The sequence below is a fragment of the Miscanthus floridulus genome, chromosome 2 (genome assembly GCF_019320115.1).
Source record: "Miscanthus floridulus cultivar M001 chromosome 2, ASM1932011v1, whole genome shotgun sequence".
Classification (NCBI taxonomy): Eukaryota; Viridiplantae; Streptophyta; class Magnoliopsida; order Poales; family Poaceae; genus Miscanthus; species Miscanthus floridulus.
The window spans coordinates 12,250,315-12,259,424 of NC_089581.1; the positions used below are offsets into that span (position 1 = coordinate 12,250,315).

At 48.2% G+C, this 9,110-nt stretch overlaps 1 protein-coding gene, 1 non-coding gene and 1 pseudogene across 2 annotated transcripts; 1 reads left to right on the forward strand and 2 right to left on the reverse strand.

Annotated features, from left to right (window-relative positions):
- The first annotated feature begins 737 nt into the window (after positions 1–737).
- Positions 738–5,130, forward strand: LOC136517234 (probable LRR receptor-like serine/threonine-protein kinase At2g16250). The gene is made up of 4 exons (XM_066510767.1): positions 738–2,606; positions 3,416–3,544; positions 4,218–4,240; positions 4,378–5,130. Exons 1-4 carry the CDS (start codon positions 997–999, stop codon positions 4,962–4,964), a joined length of 2,349 nt encoding a protein of 782 aa, XP_066366864.1. The 5' UTR covers positions 738–996; the 3' UTR covers positions 4,965–5,130.
- Positions 5,131–5,946: 816 nt separating this feature from the next.
- TRNAQ-CUG (transfer RNA glutamine (anticodon CUG)) lies at positions 5,947–6,018 on the reverse strand. Its single transcript has one exon. It is a non-coding gene; the product is annotated as a tRNA-Gln (tRNA).
- A 345-nt stretch (positions 6,019–6,363) lies between these two features.
- On the reverse strand, positions 6,364–6,549 carry LOC136541019 (U2 spliceosomal RNA; annotated as a pseudogene).
- Between the last annotated feature and the right edge of the window lie 2,561 nt (positions 6,550–9,110).

Here is a 9,110-nt window from a genome sequence, read left to right on the forward strand (position 1 = left end):
TACATCCATCGCCCTAGCATGGAATTAGTGCAATAATTATTATAACGACCTTATTTTAGAACTATGAACTTATTTTGTAATTTTGGCTTTAAACAAATGACATGTAATTTATTATTATTTTGGACTCCACTGCATGTACTTTCATTTCATATTTATGAGAAGTAGTTCAAGTCGAACCAGGGGCAAGAATGGTAATCTACCCTCAAACTCATCTTTTCTGGAGCTAGGGACACCCTCCCAGCTAAACACCATCATCATACAGTTCCAACTCCACCCAGAACTAACTCCACTAGAGTCTTAGAGTGAAACAGCTCTATCCAGAGTTAGAGTCATGCCCAAACAGGCCTTAGTCAGCATTTTTCAGTCTATTCACGAAAAAGAAGGGCGTAATCGTCCTAACACCACACGCCCACACATGATGCACGTCGTACTGTACCCACACGGCGCTGTTCATTGTTGCACAGGAACCGACGGCGACGCCACCTTTCGTTTGGTTTGCTTTGCGAGATGCGAAAACGACAGCCACCAAACATGGCGTGGGCGTGTGAGAACATTCCATACACGCACGGGCGAAAAGGGCCAGCCATCCAGTGGCGCCCTCCGACCCACATGTCAGCGGCACGAAGCCATGGTGCAGTTACAGTAGTACAGCCGCGCGGGGCCCGCCACCCGCGGAAGCGGAAGTGAGCGACGTCTCCACGCATCTGCATCCGCCGCTGGCGCTGCGGGGCTTCTCCCCGCCACCGCACTCCCACTCGTCCCGCACCCGCGTTCCCCGTGGTCAACTCGCTGCCTCTCCAACGACGACCGCGAGGGCGCCGAAATAGGCAGGCAGGCAGGCAGAGGCAGGCCACCCCAAAAAGCGACCACCCTGCGCGCACCACCTCGGCTGCCATCGCCATTGCCATACCATGGCAACGCCATGACGCCCCGCCCCGCTGCACGCGCTCACACCCCCCACCGCTCCGCCTCACCCTCACCCGCCACCACCACCCCATGCTTCCTCGCTGCTGCCACCGCCGCCGCTCGGGTGCCTTCTGCCTCGCCGTGCTCCTCCTCCTGCACCTGCACCAGCACGCGGGCGCCCAGGCACTCGCGCGGCAGGACGTCGCCGCGCTCCACGGCCTGCGGGCGTCCCTCGGCGTGCGCGCCAGCGACTGGCCCGACCGGGCCGACCCCTGCGTCTTCTGGTCGGGCGTCGCCTGCCGCGCCGGCCGCGTCGCGGAGCTCCGCCTCTCCGGGCTCCGCCGCACCCGCGCGGGCGCCCGGCGCGCGGCCTTCGCCGTCGACCAGCTCCGCCGGCTCACCGCGCTCGAGGCGTTCAACGCCTCGGGGTTCCCGCTCCCCGGCCGGATCCCGTCCTGGTTCGGCCGCGGCCTGCCGCCGTCGCTCGCCGTCGTCGACCTCCGCTCCGCCCGCGTCAATGGCGAGCTCCCGCCCGATCTCGGCATGTCCGGGAACCTGACCACCCTTGTTCTCTCTGGTAACAGCCTCTCGGGCTCTATCCCGCCGTCGCTCTTCTCAATCCCTGGTCTCCGCGTTCTCGATCTCTCCGCCAACAACCTCACCGGCCCGCTGCCCAACGTGTCCTTCTCTGGCAGTGGTGGAGCTGGAGTTTTGTTCAACGCCTCGGGTAATTCCTTGTACGGCGCTATCGGTGATGCCACTGGGTCCCTCAGGAAGAGGTTCTGGGTTGTTGATGTCTCCGACAATTACTTCGATCAGGTGCTTGGAACTGGGTTTCAGAATGGGACCGATGGTGTAGCGGATTTCAGAATGAACTGCTTGTCTGGCGCTGCAAACCAGCGCACCCGTGGGGATTGTGAGGCGTTCTACGCGAGGAACGGGGTGAGGCTAGCGGTGGACCCCAAGCCATCATCGCCATTGCCGCAGCCACAGCCACCACAGGTGCTGCCGATGCCGTCAACGAGCAAGAGAGGGGGCAAATGGAAGTTCGTATTGGCCGGGGTCCTTGGAGGTGCTGCGATTGTGGTAATATTTGGCCTTAGCGCGCTGGTGGTTTGCTTGTTGAGAAGAAGAGGAAGGAGACCGAGAGGAAGAGTGGAGCAGACTGAGGAGGGCATGCGGTCTGGGCGGAGAAGTAGTAGTGTGAATCCCGTCACAATGTCACCCATGGCATCCCCCGGAGCCAGTGGTTCACCAAAGGGCCTCCCTATTATCATAGATGAATTCACCTATGAGCAGTTGCACCATGCTGCAGGGGGCTTTGGGGATGATAACCTCGTCAAGCATGGGCACTCCGGTGACATGTACCATGGTGTCCTGGAGAGCGGCTTTCAAGTTGTCATCAAAAAGATTGATCTGAAGAGCAGTAAGAAGTGCCAGGGCGAGTTGAGCTTCCTTACAAAGCATAGCCATAGGAGGATCGTTTCATTGCAGGGCCATTTGGCTAAGGATGAGGAGGAATTGCTGGTCTACAAGTACATGGCAAAAGGTGACCTCACAACTGCACTGCACAAGAAGTCAGTCGAAGTTGAACACGGTTTGCGCTCATTGGATTGGATAACGAGGCTCAAGATTGCAATTGGTATGGCTGAGGCCTTGTGCTTCCTTCATGATGAATGCAGTCCTCCATTGGTTCACAGGTATGCTAAGCGTTCTCTTGTTTAACCATTTGCTAATGTATTCCATGAGCTGTTAGTTGATGTATGGTAGTTTTGAAAAATAATTTGTTGCATAAAGTATATGGCTGCTTTCAAAATTAACATGATGGAACAGATAGTGGAAATTACACGTAGCTAAGCCCAACAGATTGCTGCTATTTATTAAATAATTCCACAAGAGGTGACAAGTGGGATAGTGACAAAAGGTAGTTGTACATTTAAAATAATTAGTAGTTGCACATTTTGGTGGGGGTCCTCTACATGGTCCCTTGTGGTCCTGCATCAATTGGCACACTATGTATTTCCACGAACCATAGCTTAAGGGAAAATAGCATGTGCAGGTTTCCATAGAACCTTCATTTACATGTGAGGACATCAAATCTCAAAGTTGAAAATAAGCGAACCTTGAACATTTAAGCTTAGGTCCATTGGTTCCATGTCAACAGTTAATCACTTAATCCTAACATATTTTGGCGATGAAATAGATTGATTGTTTTGTTAAAGTATCATGTCTCTGTCATGGTACTGAAGTTATTGTTTTTATAACATGTCTATTCATGGTATCACCAGTCATTCTAAGAAACTCTACATTTGTATTTTAAGTTTTGGTGTGCTTGATGGCAGTCATTTTTAATTGCAGTTTCCCATCTTGGTTGCCTTATTTTTCTATTTTATATAGTTTTGGTCATGCAATTCTGAATATCTGCAAGTTGCTCAAGCTCTTTTGATATCTTGATAACTGTTAGTGCATGCATTATTATTTCCGACTTATGTCTTCATTGTAAATGTAGAGATATCCAAGCTAGCAGTGTGCTTCTTGATGACAAATTTGAAGTGCGCCTTGGGAGTCTGGGTGAAATATGCACTCAACAAAGTGCAGGAAGCCAGAGTTTCTTCTCTCGGATTCTAAGATCATCGAGGTGAGATTTCTAAACCATCCTCTATGCTTTCATTGGCATCAGATCTGCATGGGTGTAGAACCATTCTTGCCCCCAGAACTGATTTAATGAACATGCTCCTTTTATAAGGAAAAAACTAGTACGTCTGATCACCTAAATGGTATTAACCTGGCAACTGCATTAGTGCGTTACCACTTACCACAAAAGGAGGCTAAGTAATTTTGGGTCAATGCAAAAACAGGCTACAACTACAAGACTATAGTGCTATCAGGTGCATGGAATTGGAGAATGGAGACCATGTACTGCATTTTCTAACTAGAATCCAGTTTGGCTACAAAAGTTCCTCCCACCAAGAATGTGTAGCTTAATTCTTATCTAGAGAATCCTCATAAGCAGTTTTTTAGTATCACACTTGCAAATTGCAATATTATGTCCCAGAACCACATTGATAAGACATCTGTGAAAATTAAGAGAGTCCATGGTAGGATAATGTACTGATACTTCACCCTGGTTAAACTTCTGGCCTTTTGCCTATCTTAACATATATCGGTGTTCCTGTAAGGTAGGTTAACTTCAACCATTTCCCCTAAGAAAATGTACTGCCAAGCAACACACGTACTCTACAACTTTGAGTTCTATTTATATGATATATGAGGGTCCTGTGCTGACAGTAGTATTTGTTTCTTTCTGGCAGGTCCCTTGACAAGAACATATCAGGTGTGTAAAGCACTCATCAGCTCTCTTTTGTTCAATATTTGCAATCTCTATATATACATTCATGCAACTAAAAGTGCTTGTTGTGCAAAATAAAATCGTGTGTTGTAACAATATGATCTCTGGTTCTCACTTTACAGGTCCACCAGCTAGCTGCTCATACGATGTTTACTGTTTTGGGAAGGTGCTACTAGAGCTAATCACCGGAAACTTTGGTGTGAGTGGCTCAACTGACGCAGATTCAGAAGAGTGGTTAGCAAGAACATTAGGTTACATCAATGCCAATGACAAGGAGGATGTCTCAGGTATTGTAGATCCTACCCTTGTTGTGGATGACGACCACCTAGAGGAAGTATGGGCAGTGGCCATTGTCGCAAAGACATGCCTGAATCCAAAGCCCTCTAGGCGTCCACTCGCGCGCTATATCTTGAAAGCACTGGAGAACCCACTAAGGGTGGTGCGGGAGCAGGAAGAGCTCCAACCCAATCCATCTCATCTCAGAAGTACCCCATCTCACGGCTCTTGGCGTTTTGCCTTCCATGGAAACAAGTACCACGGCTGGGAGGTCATGCCAACGTCGGGGCAAGCACTTGCTCAGAAAAATACAGCGAAGTCTCAGGGAACCAAGGCAAGCGATGAGGACGAAGAGAATTCATTCTCATTCAAGAGGGCTTCATGGGAAAATTTCCCGGATCCCATAGAGTTTGAAGAAAGTGTTGTTGTGTAGGAGTACCCGCAGATTAGCAATACTTGGTGTGCATCTCTTTGATGCCTCTAGGTGAAAAGCTGTGTATACAGAATAGATCCTTCTTTTTTCTTTCTCTTTCCTTCCTTACCTCAGTCATTTGAAATGGAATAAATGGCGCACTGGGTGTGCGATCCTTGAAATGCAAGCCAGAAAAATTCTCAGATAGAGCCATTTGCCCTTCAAAACTCTTCTGAAATTTTAGTGGTTGATCCTGCTGTGGACTTTCAGGTTGGGGTTCTGAAAGTGAATTGTAGTGGTTAGCTGCAGAGCGGTTTAAGCCTAAGTCGGGAGGTGATCCTGATCATTGGATTGAATCAGATCATACTTCTGCAGCTGAAAACTTTTGAGCATAGCCACTCTGCGGCTGCAGTTTCATCTGGTGAGCTTGATGGTCTGTTGTAGCTTCTGTTGAGTGTGAAAACGGACAAAACAAGCAATCTGAACTTTATGGAGATTGGCGACAACAGACTGTGGACCATGGGTTCGGCGACAACAGAGAGTGGCAGCCAGCACTACCCGCGAGACGGCCGATCACTTGCTTACTAGCTACAGCTAATACAAGCAGATCTGGTGCTGTGTTCACAGTTTGGTTCTAGGGCCTCTTTGGATAGAGAAAATAAACACCCCAATACATACGTGTTGAGAGGGACAAAGAGAAAAATAATTTTTCCCCACTTAAATCCATATGGAACAGGAGGAGTTGGGTTTTATCCAAACAAGCCCAAGGATATGTCAGTTGGTCCAGGAATCGGAGAGCCGGAGAGGCGTTTAGGCTCTGGGACAGTGGGACTCAAGAGCCTGAGCGCGGAAGCTTGGCGAACTGAATGCCCGCTGTTTTCATATTGCAAGAACTGTTTTATATTCCTTCGTGATGGTAAAGACATACATGTATGCATTTTTTATCAAGAAAACAAAATAGTGGACGGGAACTGGAAAAGAAAACAATCAAAACAAAATAATAAGGTCCCACCGAGATTTGAACTCGGGTTACTGGATTCAGAGTCCAATGTCCTAACCACTAGACCATGGGACCATTTGTGGCCAAGTGCACAAAACGATTTTATTTATAGGGACTACCATGGGACCATTTGTGGCCAAGTGCACAAAACGATTTTATTTATAGGGACTAGTTTAGTCGATTGTAGTGGCCATTTGATTCCTGAGTTCAGACCGGCCAGTTTCACCTAGCAGCTAATGACGTACAGATGTACTTCACACTGGTGGCGACGATTACATCTACGGCTGATTATTTGGACAAAAACCACTGTTTATTATTATTTTGTGCGTATATAGTCTGTTCTGGCCTGAGCACATCCCATTTCTAATATCACTTCATCTCTGCAGATTTAGGCCCAACAAACATTTAATTTCGACTTGGTTGGGGTGCGCCAGTCTCGGGCAATAGTGCAACGCCCGAGCGACAAACGAGGGCCACAGTGGCAAGCCACAGTGATGGAACCTCCCCACAAAAAATATATTTAATATCAAAATGGACACATGACCCACATATCAGATATTAAACTGATACTACACTTGATCTTAGCCAAAAGGCCGAGAAAGGTATGAGTTGCGTTGGCGCCCTGGGTCTGCTTTTATACTCCGCCCCCGCCCTCTCAAAGCCACCGAGGTGGGACTAAATTGAGCCCTTGTTTAGTTCACGAAAAGTTTTTCCAAAAAATGCTACAGTACACATCACATCGAATCTTGCGATACGTACATAGAGCATTAAATGTAGACGAAAAAAAACTAATTGCACATTTTGGTTGAAAATTACGAAACGAATGTTTTAAGCCTAATTAATCCATGATTGAACACTAATTATCAAATAAAAATAAAAATGCTAAGGTAGTTAAATTTCCAACTTTCCACCGCTAAACACGGCTGAAGCACCGCACCGCGGCGCAGGCAGTCAGGCGCAGCGCAGCGCGTGCGGCTCTGTTTGGTTACCTGGGCCCTCTGGGCTACCAATTGGCATCCCGCACCTCGATCTGGCCCGGACAGCCCGGTCCGCAGAGCCTCTCTCACTCCAAGTTTCCAAGTCCGTGTCCACCGCAGCGACCCGGGACACCGCCGCTGTACCACGGCGTCTCGTAGTCCGCTTTGTTTCCCAGAAGAAGAGGCGCACGTCGAGGCTGCGAAGGAGAAATATCTTCTTTATCGTGGCATCTGATGACACTTGTGATTTTACTCCTAGATTATTACAGATTGTGCATGAATGAAACCGTTCCGGGCGCGGCACGGAGTCTGATCTCGAGACTAGTTGGAACCCGCGGCGCCAGGCCAGCATATATACACCTCGCATACACTAGCAGAGAAATGAGCTGTACTCTCAGTTGTTAAACCCCCTTCAGTCCTGGAGAGGTTTTCTGGGACTAAAGATATACACTAGTAGAGAAACGAGCTGTACTCCCGGTTCTTAACCCCCTTCAGTCCCGGTTTTCCAACCGGGAGCACGAATCCGGGACTAAAGGGCCCCCTTTTCTTGGTTCTTAACCCCCTTCAGTTCCGGTTTCCCAACCGGGAGCACGAACCCAGGACTAAAGGGCCCCTTTTCTTTAGTCCCGGTTTCTCGCCCGGGACTAAAGGTGTCCACCTTTAGTCCCGGTTGGCCTCTCCTTTAGTCCCGGTTTCTCGCCCTATCTTTAGTCCCGGTTCACGAATCCGGGACTAAAGGGCCCATTTTCTTTAGTCCCGTCCCGGTTGGTAATACCAACCGGGGCTAAAGAGGTCTCCTGGCCTGGCCACGTGGGCCGACCCTTTAGTCTCGGTTGGTATTACTAACCGGGACTAAAGGTTTTCTTTTTTTTTTCTTTTGTTTCTATTTTCTTTTTCTTTTTTTTCTATTTTCAATTGATGATTCGTTCACATTCTACGCTGCTAGCGGAACTTTTAATTTTCGTTCGCATTTAATTTTCGTTCGCATTCTACGCTGCTACCGGGACTTTCAATATTTTTTCTTTTTTTGTTTCTATTTTCAATTGATGATTCGTTTTGGCTTTCGAATACGCATTCTACGCTGCTAGAATATACGTATTCTACATGTTTATAATGTTTAGTCAAGGATACAGCGGTACGATCTTATAGAACAGATCCTATTCAAGTAAGATCATGGTGCATGGCTGCAGAGCTGAGCTTTTAAGTTAGCTTTCACTCTTCTGAGCAAGCGAGGTGGTGCTAATAGGTGGGACTGCCCAGCAATTCCAGCATATTACGTATTGGGCCGCTCCATTCTGGTATATACTCTCTCCTATGTGTGGGCTTCAGGTCGAGCTGGCCCATCGAGGCTCCTGTAAACGTCCGAAACTAAAGGTAAACCTTTAGTCCCGACTCGTAATACCAGCCGGGACTAATTACAACAAATGCACGACAAGTAAAGCACGGCAACAAGTAAAAGCACGGCAAGTAAAACACGGCAACAAGTAGAGCCGGGACTAATTGATACATATTGCTACCTCCTAGTACAAGTAAAGCACGGTAACAAGTAGAGCCGGGACTAATTGATACATATTGCTACTTCCTAGTACAAGTAAAGCACGGCAACCGGGACTTAAAGCACGGCAACCGAGACTAATTAATACATTCATTATAATGAATCATGCAGGGTTGCCTGTTACCCTATCAGTGTCAACCGGGACTAATTGTAAAGCACGACAACCGGGACTAATTGATACCCTGTCAGTGTCAGCTCAAAAGCTGCATGTTACAGTTTTAAGTTTTAGTCCCGGTTGAAGACAGCAACCGGGACTAAAGGTCCTTTCTAGTTTTGAACGGAGTCTTCAGCCGGGAGTAGACTTTTACTCCTGGTTGGAGGGACCAACCGGAGTAAAAGTTAACATTTAGTCCCGATTGGTAGCTTCAACCGGGACTAAAGGTCCCCTGCAGCAAAAGTCTGCCGTAGTAGCCGTTGGGCAGTGACCTTTAGTCTCGGTTGGACCTACAAACCGGGACTAAAGGTCTCTCTAGTCCCGGACGCGAAATATACCGGGACTAAAGCCAAATTTCGAGCTGCATCAAAGATCATTTCTCTGCTAGTGATAAGGCTCCAGGTAGTACGGTACGTGGGGACGGTGCAACACTGCAACCAAACATACGTGAGTCCAAGCAAACCACCGACGCGACGCGAAG